Raw genomic sequence first — 12,690 nt, forward strand, 5'->3', positions numbered from 1 at the left:
TTGAAAATACCCCTTTCACAGGTCCCACTCACCCCTACACCGGTCCCTCTCACCCCTCTTCACCCTCGTGTTCTCTTTGTAAATATAAAGAGTGCAAGGAGAGCCAAGATAAAAACTTTAAAAAGGTAGTGGCTATCGCTAAAGATATCAAGGAATTCAAATACAAGAGGGGTGTCATACCATCCAAGAAGGTAATTGAGTCATACACTCCTACAACGACGGTTAGGAGAAATAAAAGAGAAATTAGCGACGTACTCTCCAGTCGTAAATAAAAAAATATTAAAGTTCAGGGTCTATTGAAGAAGGTCCTATACGCGAAACTTGGGGCCAAAGAGAAGAGGGATCTACGACGAGCCAAGAATACCAAGCAAGGTGCACGAGATTACCCCAGGCCTCCCTTTCCCCCCAAGACTTTAAGATTATGACCGATATGCGTATGCAGTATAAGGATAAAATAAGTTTATTTTTCCTAAACTATACTTCTAATCTACTCCATGAAAAAAAAGCTACGCAACAGATGTGAAATCTATTGCAATAACTGGGTATTCTGGTGCAACTGGTAGTGGTTTTGCTACAACTTATTATACAGCTATTGCATAAGTTGCGTTGGATTGATTCAAATAACCTTATGCAACAGATGGACCATTTGTTGCACCTTCACAATCGCTAACCTATTTAAAAATTGACTTCTTATATCATAGTATGTTGACAAAATTCTCTGCCTCATGAGAAAAAGCATACCCGGAAACTTATGACACTGTCGATAGGATAATGGACCTTGACTTCTACAAGAAGCTCAAGTATAAGTATGATAAACTCAATGATCTAGCATCATCCTGTGGTATATGACTTTATTCGTTAGTTTCTACGTTCGACTGGGATGAAAAAATAATAAAATATGTTAGAAGGGAGAGGCCAAATCCACACGGCAAGAGCTGGACTGAGGCAAAGAGGATTCTTGCTGTCATAAACGTGGACAACATACATTACTGGGCTGTTGAGATACTACTCGGGGAGGAAAAGATCAATGTTTATGACTGCAAAGAACTTGCCATCGATGAGATCATTTTTTTATCCACATGTAGCCATTGATGGACCTATTTCCCATCTTGTTGAGGCAGAGTAAACTGATGTATCATTTACCAAAGGAAGTGTTGATGAAGAAATCATGAGATTTTGAAGGTTGAAACAAGGGCATGAACCTTCCAAAAAATGATTACAGTTTCGTGTACGGATCAAATACGCCTGCACACATTGAATGTTTGTCGACCGGCATAGAAATAGCCGAGCCAATGACTTTTTTGTGTCATAATGTTGTGGCAAAACTGCAAGTGGTCTAAGTTTATGGGGTACTAACTGGACGCTTGGAGACTGTGTATAAAAAAATCCTGTGAAATAATAATTTTTTATTTCAAGTCACACTTCACTTTACATTACATGTACATGTAGTGGCAATATTTTTTCCTGATGAAAGTAGAGTTTTTTATAATGAAATAGATTGTCAATTTATTGTAAAATATATTCTATCTGTTCTAACAGATAGTTTATCTGCTGCAATAGGTTGGTCATTTATTGCATTATGCCGATATTATTTCTATCTAATCTCAGTCTAATTTGTTGCAACAGTGGAAGACCTGTTTGATAATTTCCAACATATGACCTAAATTTTGCAACATATGCCAAATCTATTTGAATTTTCCAATAATCACGTTTGAATATCCATGCGCTCGACAAAACCAAATAAGTAGTAAATACACCACCATGAAAATTTCATCAATTAGGCTTGAATATCCATGTGCCCAACAACACCAAACTAGTAGCAATAACGGTAACAATGTAGTATCTTCTTGCTCAATTTTGTTTCTCTTCAAAAGCCTTGACTTTCTTCAACAAACCCCAGATTATACGATTTACTTGTGAAGGCCGTCGTTCTTCATAAAAATTAAAGTAATCACATCCACCCAATTTCTATACAAATAAGAACACAATTACAAAACAATTACAAGTCAATAATTAATCAACTAATTAAATAAAAAATATTACCTTTGAAATCTTACAAGTAAAAAACCTACGACCTGGATTTTGTTGAGTTTAAGAAGTCTTCAATAGAGCTTCATCGCCCCACTTATAATATTGAAAATATTTATCATAAAAATAGTGGAAGATGAGCTCGACATTGTCAAGCTCAGTTGGTAAAAATGAAAAAAAAATAAAGAAAGACCAAATGCAAATAATTTGAAGAATTTGGATAGATAAAAAAAAAAGATGATAAAGAAGACGATTTGAGAATTTAGGGTTAAATTTTTGGAAGAAGAAGAATATATAAGACAATGGGGAAACAAATGACCGTTGGGGGGAAATCAAACGCCAAGTCAGCAAAAAATAGGGTTCAACGAGCCTTGGCTGTGTGAATTACACGCGAGCTGCCAACAGGGCAAAAAGTGACAACTGATTGATGCCTATTTTAGGTGTTTAAAATAAGTGTTGTCTACTTGAGGTGCCAAAATGAAAGATTGCTGCAACTTTAGGTGCCTGTTAATGGGTTTTGCCTTTTTTATTTCAAGTCACTTCATTTTATATTATATTTAGTGGCAACCTTTTTTGTCTGATGAAAGTTAAATTTTTTATAATGCAACAAATTGTCTATCTGTTATAAATTATATTCTATCTATTATAAAATATATCCTATCTATTCTGACAAATATTTATCTGTTGCAATAGGTTGGCCATCTGTTGCATTATGCTGATGTTTCTTTCCTGGTCTAATATGTTACAATAGTTGGAAGACCTGTTTGATAATTACCAACAAATGGCCTGCATGTTGCAAGATATGCCTAAATCTATTTGATATTTTCCAACCGATATTTTGTCTGTTTCAACAGATAAGGTATCTGTTGCAATATTTGAATCTAGTATTTCATTTTAATTAATAAGTTGAAATCTAAGGATAAATAAAATTCATAGACAACATAAAATAAATTGAATCCTTCAGAAATTACAATTTAAAATGAAATGTAAAAAAATTGTTATGGGTAAAGATCTCAATAAATAAATCAATAATTTAAGTTTTGATGTCAACAATTTCTAAGGAGGGGTGAGCTTATTACTTTGACAGACTCAAGCTATAAATATCTACTCAATATGGACAAGTTGTTATTCATCTGGTGCTATGGAATTTGACTTTAGTCATCGTGGATCTTTAATGTCGCTTGCGAATGATTTCTGCTCTTTCGCTTCTCCGTATTTTCATAAAAAGAGTAGCATACTGTGACATCCACCTGGAAAGACAGAATTGGTCAATGCTAATCATAGAGATTAAAAAAATAGAATAGGATAACTCCTCTATTTTAACAAATCAAACAGGTCTTCCTCCTATTTTTAAATTATCACAAATAAATCATATTTCTGTTACAATAGATGGATCAACTGTTGGGATAAATTATAACATGAGGAGTTCTGTATGATAATTTCCAACAGATGAACCATCTGTTACAACATATGACTCATATGTTTGGAAAAACTAAAATAGTAGGAAGTCTTGATTTAAATTATCCCAATAGATGATCCATCCATGGCATCAGAGAGGTCATCTATTGATACAAATAAAAATGGTACATAGAGCAATTTGATTTGCTTAAAAAGATGAGACATATGTTGTAACAGATACTGCATCTGATGCAGCATGTTAGTCAATTATTGAAACAGATGTTATAACTGTTTGATAATTTTCAACAGATGTGTGTGTTTGTTAGTTGGAACAGACGATAAATATTCACCTACTTCAGCTCGAGCTACTCTCCTATGGACCTTATACATTTCTCAATAGTGTAACACATGGACAGAGGAGTTGCAAATTTGCTTTTTTGGATGCTTGATAATGACTTGGAAGTTACTTTCTTTCTCCTCTTAACCTTAATCTCTAATGGAGCAGATGGATATGCAATCCTCTTTGATGGAATGAAACCCCTCTTAGATGTTAATTACTTTATAGAAGCAGTTAATTCATTAATAGCATTAATCACTACATCATATTTTGTCTTATAGTCTTCACATTTGCATGCAGAACATTCACGAAGAGAGGCAAAATCTATATAACCAGTATGATCACACTCATAATGGTTTTGTTTAAAAACTGTAAGAAGAGCATCATTATCCCCAACAACAGCACCACTACCACCAATAACAGCTCCATCACCACTAATATCATCAACAGCAACAAGCCCACTCTCCAAAATTATTTTTCTTGTAATGGTTGTTGCTCCAAACAATTTCTTTTTTATTCTGTCAATGACCTTAGGATCCGATAAAGTTTACACATACCGTAAAGTAAGAGAAGATGACATCTTCAACTCTTGATTGGTCAGAACAAGCGACAGATTCACAATCTAACATAAATCATTACATATATTAGAATAATGATTAGATCATTCAAAAAATCATTAATTAAAACAAAAACTTATTCATAATTATACTTACTGCATCCTTCGGGGGGTGAAGAGATTAATAAATTTTGTATTTTTATCAGTTTTGACAGACAACCATCTCAAGATTCTTAGACATAAAACTTCTTCCTGGTAGTTCACTTGTTGTCAAATAAGGAATGACTTCAAATGCCCAAGCCTATAAAATAACACCACTAAATCAAAACTATTATTAAATTAAAAAAAAGGAATAATATCATAATAAAAGAAAGAAACATTTACCATGAAAGCCCATGGAAAGCCATATAAGTTGACTGTCTTTGGTGTTAACGGAGTCCACAAATATTTGATAGTCATTTTGAAGCTTTCATAACCCCAATGATAGCTGTTAAATGCCACAAGAACCTCGGAGAACTTTATTAAACAAACGTTTATGTTGTTGTTATCGTCTCTCTCCCAAAGAATATAATGTACAAACCAAACTAAGAACAATGACTGCTTGTGCTTCTTTGAAAGTTCTTTACCTTTCAATGCTTCTATCAAATTCTTATTTTTAAAGTTGGTACCAACAATGGACACCAGGTCATCACGATCACACGACTTTCCTTTGCCTTTTTTAGGTGTGCGATGTGCTTTTTTTGAGTTAAAATAGGTATAACTTGAGAGGGAGGATAACATTTTAGTCCAGTAACTATGGCAAACTCATTCCAACCAAAACAAACAGGCATGCCACAATAATTTATCCACACCTCATCCATCTTATCTTTATTTTCATACATGAACCTATACTTGAGAAGTTCATATACCATTATCATTTGGAAACGAGCATTGTTGTCTTCCTGTAAATCAAGATATTTCCCAAAGCAGCTGTCCCTAAAATAAGCATCTAATTTTTGTTCTTGAAGTATTTTTTTGAAGGCGTTAAAAGATTTTTTCATGTATGACTTAACCACGAAATCACCCGTTAAACCTGTGGCACCATCGCATTACATTCTCACAATATAACGATCAATGCTGAAGATTTTGACCAAATCTTCTATGGAAGGGATATTTGTATTTGGATCATCTCTTTTGAAATATTCCTCCTCCCCGTGTTCATCATATTCTGCTCCTAATTGAGATGACATTTGTAAAGCAAGCTCATAGAGTGGTGTATGTATCCTAGCTGCTTCACTTGTTCCTTTACTTGGACTTGATTTGGATTCTGTTCTTTTGGGAGCCATATTATCTAAAATTAACAGGAACATAAAAAAATATATTATAGTTGATTAATGCATCGTTAAAAAAGGATAACAGTAAATCTAACAAGCAAAATAGTAAAATAATAGTTCCAACATATCACTTATCTGTTGCACAGGTAGTATATCTATTGCAGCAAATAACAAACCTGTTGTAACGGATGAGCAATCTATTACAATAATACAAAACATATAACTCATTTTTTAAGACAGATGAATGGTTTGTGCAACAGATCACACATTGTTGCAACATGAGTGATTTGTTGGAACTGTTAAGTAACCTGTCACAATGGGTGAGTAATCTTTTGTAACAATATAAAATATATCACTCATCTGTTGAGAAAAATAAATGGTTTGTGCAACTGATCACATATCTATTGCAACATTATCTATTGCAACATATGACCATCTGTTGGAACAGTTAAATAACCTGTAGGAATGGCTGAGTAATCTGTTGCAATAATTATCACTCATCTATTGAGAAAGATGAATGGTCTATACAACATATCACACATCTGTTGCAACATATGAGTTCCTTGTTTTCTTCAAAATTAAAAAGGCTATAAATTTTTACCTGTAAAGAAGAAAAGGGACGATGATGAATTTCAAGTTGTTGTGGCTGGAGACCAAGGTTGTCACATCGATTGAAGGTTGAAGAATTCAAAGTTGTTGTGGTCGGAGATCAAGGCTATAACATCGATTGAAGGTTAAAGTCGAAAAGGAACTCGAAGCCCAACTATTTATCGTCGAATGTTGAAGTTGCTGAGGATTGAAAGGAGAAATTTGCAGAACTGTTGGTTTGTAGATAGTTGAAAGAAGCTATCGAGAGAGAGGAGATTGGTTGATTTGGATTAAAGAGGGGTGTGGGTTGGGTTGATTTTTATTTTTGAAAAGATTAGAAAGTTTAGAAAATATTAATCAAGTTCACAAATAACTTAATCATATTTGGTAATGGTTGACCCTTTAAGTTGTTCAATGTCACCAATCCTTTATTCAAGACTTAAATGACACCTTTCCTTCAATTTTCCCATGTTTATGGGCTCTAATTTTCAACTCATACTTGCTTTAACGCTTGGGCTCCTTTTAACTCGTGTATCTATTTTAAATGCATGAGCTCCACTCTTAACTTATGCTCACTTTCAATGCACCAGGCTTCACTTTCAATCTTATTAACCCGTGTCTTTATTTTTAATGCATAAGGCTCCAATTTTAACTCATATCAATTTTTAACCATGGTAAGCAACAGTGATATATGAAGTTTATGTGAAGAAGAAGATAAAGATTGATTTTCCAGAAAATTTAGGTCAAGGGGAGATTTGTTAGGATTTACCCTGAATTTCCTAGTTTACTTGTTCTCTACCATAATTAGAATTACCTTTTTTTTTTTGGTGAAAAAATTTTCCTTGTGGGAAAAGATCTCTTTGCTATTAGATTTCTATTAGGGTTTTTCTATTAGATTTCTATTAGGTTTATTCTTTTTCTAAGGATTTTGTTACTCTATAAATAAAGATCCTTCTTTTCATACGTTAACACAATATCATCAACAATGTTTTGGGCGGGGGGGAGGGGGGGGGGATTTTCCCTCTTATTAGTTTTACGCTTTTTAATATTATTTTTAATTTTAGGTTTTATATATAGGCCAATTGGCCAAATCATATAATAATATTATATTTTTTAGTATTGTTTTATGTGTCTTCTGCATTGTCACCATGATGGTTTGCAATTAATAATAGCTTCTGCAAGACAACCTCTCGATTTCAATCCAACACCAGGGTATATTTGGCCTTATCCCAAAATAACTTTTATGCACTTTTATGGTGTTTGATAAACAAAAAAAATTTTTTTAAAAAAAAGGCTCAATTATGTCACTGAACTATCAGAAATGACTCATTTATGTCATCCGTTAAAAGTTGGGCCCATTCATGCCATCGCCGTTATAAAACCGGTCCATCCATGCCATTACTTTTTAACGGTGTTTTTCTAAAAAACTGCTTTGCCACGTGGCCTCTTATTAGAGGTCCATGTCATTTTTAAATTTTTTTTTTTTAGTTTTGATCCATTAAGATGAATTCACCCACACCCAACCTATCACCTTAACCCACTTTAATATTACTATTAATTTTGACCCTAGATTTAAAAATATATATAATCATTTAGTCTTCGAACATGAAATTTACACACTTGAATACTTCGTTTCAAAAAATATAGGTTAGAATAATTAATAATTTAAAATGATAAATGAATGAATTGTGATTAAAACATAATTTTTTTTTACTCTCGAAATCCGAACATCATCACATAATTTAAGATGAAGAGAATACCACATACATGAAATACCACAACTTTTAATTAGGAAGAATACCTAAAAATCTCTTCTAAATTTGGATTTTAAGTTCTATAATTGAATTATTTGTAGTCTTAATTATTTCGTGGTTTTGGCTATGTGGTAGCCTTTATACTCTTTAATGTGGACGGGACTTAGAGCATAATTTATTTTTAGGTGTGTTAGAGTTTAAAAAAATATAAAATAAATAAAAGACCACCATCCAGGTACATAGGGTGTTTTCAGTTCACATATTTTTGAGTGTTGTTTGGTACTTACTCATGCAAACACTATTTATGTGTATATTAATGGATCTTTAATGTGTATATTAAAGAATCCACCCACGCAGAAAAAAGTTATGCTCTACGTCTCATCCACGTTAAAGAGTATAAAGGCTACCAAATAGCCAAATTCACGAAATAATTAAAACTACAAATAATTCAATTATACAACTTATAATCCAAATTTAGAAAGAACTTTTAGGTATTCTTCCTAATTAAAAGTTGTGGTCCTTCATTTATGTGGTATTCTCTTCGTCCTAAATTATGTGATGATGTTCGGATTTCGAGAGTCAAAAGAAATTACTTTTTAATCACAATTTATTCATTTGTCATTTTAAATTATTAATTATTCTAACCTATATTATTTTAAACGTAGTATTCAAGTGGGTAAATTTCATGTTCAAAGACCAAATGATTATATATATGTTTAAATCTAGGGTCAAAATTAAGAGTAATATTAAAGTGTGTTAAGGTGATAGGTTGGGTGTGGGTGAATTCTTCTTACTGGATCAAAACTAAAAAAAAAAAAATGGCGTGGACCTCTAATAAGAGGCCACGTGGCAAAGCAGTATTTTAGAAAACCACTGTTAAAAAGTAATGGCATGGATGGACCGGTTTTATAACGGCGCTGGCATGAATGAGCCCAACTTTTAACTGATGATATAAATGAGTCATTTCTGATAGTTCAATGGCATATTTGACCTTTTTTCCAAAAGAAACTTGAAAGTACGTAAGAATTATGTTTAGGTCAAAATAACAAAATTAAGTCAAAAGATAAGAAATAGATTTCTAAGTTATAAGCCATATGAGTCTAAAACAACCATTATATAGTTGAGATGCAAAATTTAAGTGTGGGTTTATATATTATGATTAACTTAAAGAACAAATTAATTAGATACGTACCCATGATGCTAACCTATGCAAGTAGTAATAATTTAAAGAATTGTTCTGTTATCTACATGATGTCCTGATCTAATAATACATGTATATATTATTGCTATTTCCTGATCAGATGTACCTAATGTGGGGACTAAAATAGCAAGAAAACACTAATTTATTATTGTACTTTAATTTGAAACTTCAACTTGACATTTCAACTTCCATTTTTAGTTGTCATGTTTCATTTTTTGAGAGTGATCAATGTGAGTAATTTTTAAAGTTAAATTAAATTAAATTAATTCAAAATTTTAAAAGTAAAATTAGATATTCAAAAGCTATATAAAAATTACTATAAATTGCAATTTTTATTTTTCAATAGGATTAAAAATACATCGTAAAATGTTGATCCAAACTTATATAATTTAATGCTAAAAAGAAAAGTATGACAGGTAAAAAAGGCATAGAATGAGTGCCATATAAGCAATTAAAGGGATTAAAGTCTAATCATATAAGGAATCAATTGTTAATAAAGAATGATGGTCTGTTGATTTTGTCTAACAGAACATTAGGGGAGTTGATAATATCTTAATATTATCACTACCTTATAGTCAAGAGTACAAATCAATAGTTTATCTCAAAAGAGTAAATTTTACATTGGAGGGATGGACCAATGTAGAAGAGTTGATAATATCTGATGCTTTTAGAGAAAATATATTTTGAACTTTTTAATCAATCAACAACCAACAGATATGGACGCCAACAATAATAAACCTAAAAGCTCTAATCTTTTCAATGGAGATTGCAAACGAACAAGAATATCTCATGTCACTATTATGGACCTTCCGACGGTGATTATGGTCGAAATACTTTCAAGATTGCCAATCAAACCGATTTTTAAATGTAAGACTGTTTGTAAACTTTGGTATCATCTTTTAACTTCCGAAGTTCTTTCTTTTAAAACTAACTTTCCATGCATGTTGCTCTCGGATGAGTATTACTCTACCACTTGGCTTCTAGAACTCAAAGCAGATTATGATTATTATTCACTCCCCGACAACAGACCCATTAGGTTGAGCTCCAAGTTTCACCTCCCTCGATTGAAAGCGCCAATTCATATAATTGATTCATGTAATGGTTTTATTTGTTTGTTGACTGGTTCGGCTAATAATAAAAACCATTCTATTTACATTAACAATCCTCTTTTGGGCGAGTATTTCAAACTTAAACTGCCTGAATGGAAGAAAGGTACTTGCCGTACTGATTACAAATTTTGCTTTAGTGAAGCATCTGGAAAGTATAAAGTATTGAGATTAGTATTTAGTATTGCGAGTATGCCTAAAGTATCTGAATTGGAGGTTTATACTCTTGGAGTTGATGAGAAATGGAGAAATTTGGGTCAAGTTAATCTGGGTCTAAAACCTGTGTGGGAATCATTTGGTAATATTAATGTCAATGGTGCGATTCATTGGCTTGGAAATTCACCCGGAACTACCAGCATTCACTCATTTAATGTTGGGACAGAAGAGGTGAAATCCCTGCCAGTTCCACGTGATGTAGGAACGGATCCCCTCCACTGGATGCTAACAGAGTTGGGGAATTGTCTGTATTTGGCTGATACCGGCTATAATGGGTATGTTGATATATGGTGGATGAAAGAGTATGGAATAGCTCAATCTTGGACCAAAGATCGCATTTTGACAGATTCTATTCCATTTAATATCCATTATAGTAATCTTAGACCAATCATAATTTGGAAAGATGGAGAAATCTTGATGCAAAGATGTTGTGGCACAGAACTAGCTTCTTACAACCCAAAAGAGAAGAAGTTTAGGAAGGTCAATGTTTATGGTAGTGGCAATGCAGCGACTAGATACATCCCAAGTTTTTACTCACTCAAGACTGTCATGGGGAAAACTTTTCAAGTCTCAAATCTCTATCCGAAGACTAAGATAGTTTAAATATTTAATTTATCTAACTTCCTTCATGAACTTATGTTTGGCATCTATGTTTTCAGTATAATTTAGCTTAAGACCTGAAAACTTTTACTGGTTTATGAAGTCTTTTGATTTCTAGTAGTACAACACTGTCTATATAAGCATACCTTGATCGTTTTAAAACTCCTAAGTTATTTACATTGACATTGTGAGGTCTCCAAACCTGCTTTTGTTTTGTTCATTTCATTCTGCCCTTGTCTGATTAGAACAAACAATGAAGGAACAAAATGTTGGCCTATCTCCGGCCTTGTTGGGTAAAGGTATATGAACTTTTGGGTAAAGTTAATTGGGAGTGATGTTTAGATTATGTCCTGATATTTTTTTAATTATAGTCAAGCTTGGTATTTTCTTATTATTCTAATCTTTCCTTGCTTTTCCATCAAACTGCAATTTCCATGGCTGTTTTTGTGACCTTTAATTGTATGTAGCAACTTTCTTTCACGATCAATTTGACAGCTCAACTCTTTGGAACTATTATCAACGGTCAACATTATTTAGATTTCTTCCAACAAAAGGGTCGTCTATCACAACAGATGAATGATTAGTTGGAAAAATCAAGTTTTGGACATGTTCGGTTGGAATAGTTGATAGGATTTTAACCATCAAAACATTCATCTGTTGCACTAGATTTTAATTCGATGGTCCCCCATTTGCATCAGATGGTTGATCTATTGCATCGGAAGGTTAATCTGTTGCATCAGATGGTTACTTTGTTGCATCAGATTGATAATTTGTTGCATAGTTAATATGTTGCAGAAAAAAACAATAGCATGATTTTGTCCAATAGAACAACAACAATATCACCATTTTTACTACGAACAAATCAACCCAGCAACAACGGGTGCAACACCAAAAACACCATTGTTGTTTTCTTTGCACAAATACAAACAATGAAAATCAAACTTCAAAAAAAGCAACAAACAACAAAAAAACATATTTCACGCCAAAAACAGAAGAGAAGAAATACCAGAAATTAGGGTTTTATTCAGACCACATTTCATATTAAAACAACAAATATTGAAACTGATAGCCAATACTACAAGACAAGTTGGCTCAAGTTTCTCTTTTTCTTCAAAACTAAAAAGGCCATAATTTTTTATCTGTGAAAGAACAAAAGGGACAATGTGTTATCTTGTATGTATTCGAGTACAAGAATTTGTATACTAGAAACAATCACTTCAACTAGTTCAAGTTTAAAAATAAGAACTTAATGAAGTACAAAAGAAAATACCCTCAACACAAGATCAAAGTGATCTTTCTAAGAAGTGTATTTTATTTTTCAGAAATTAAGATGAAATAGAATTTAAGACCAAGTCCCCCGACTTCATGGAGTGTCCTTAAGGAATAATTCCCCTCACTGTACCCGAGGTTAAGGAATCTTCCTCCCAGGAAAAATGTCCTTCAATCCGAACAATAGCGGTACCTCAAATTGTCGGATTCTACGAACTCACTCAATAGTTTAATTGATAACACAAAAATTTTAAAGACAAGAAGAGAGTGTTTATTTCAGAAAAATTCATGTCAAAACCTGTGAATGAAAGCAGGCTTATATAC

The 12,690-nt window shown here is 32.7% G+C and overlaps 1 protein-coding gene across 1 annotated transcript; it reads left to right on the top strand.

The window, feature by feature from the left end:
• Positions 1 to 9,891: 9,891 nt before the first annotated feature.
• Positions 9,892 to 11,100, top strand: LOC124888775 (F-box protein At3g07870-like). Its single transcript, XM_047400064.1, has one exon. It carries the CDS (start codon positions 9,892 to 9,894, stop codon positions 11,098 to 11,100), a length of 1,209 nt encoding a protein of 402 aa, XP_047256020.1.
• Positions 11,101 to 12,690: the final 1,590 nt, after the last annotated feature.

Source organism: Capsicum annuum, chromosome 11, assembly GCF_002878395.1.
Source record: "Capsicum annuum cultivar UCD-10X-F1 chromosome 11, UCD10Xv1.1, whole genome shotgun sequence".
Taxonomy (NCBI): Eukaryota; Viridiplantae; Streptophyta; class Magnoliopsida; order Solanales; family Solanaceae; genus Capsicum; species Capsicum annuum.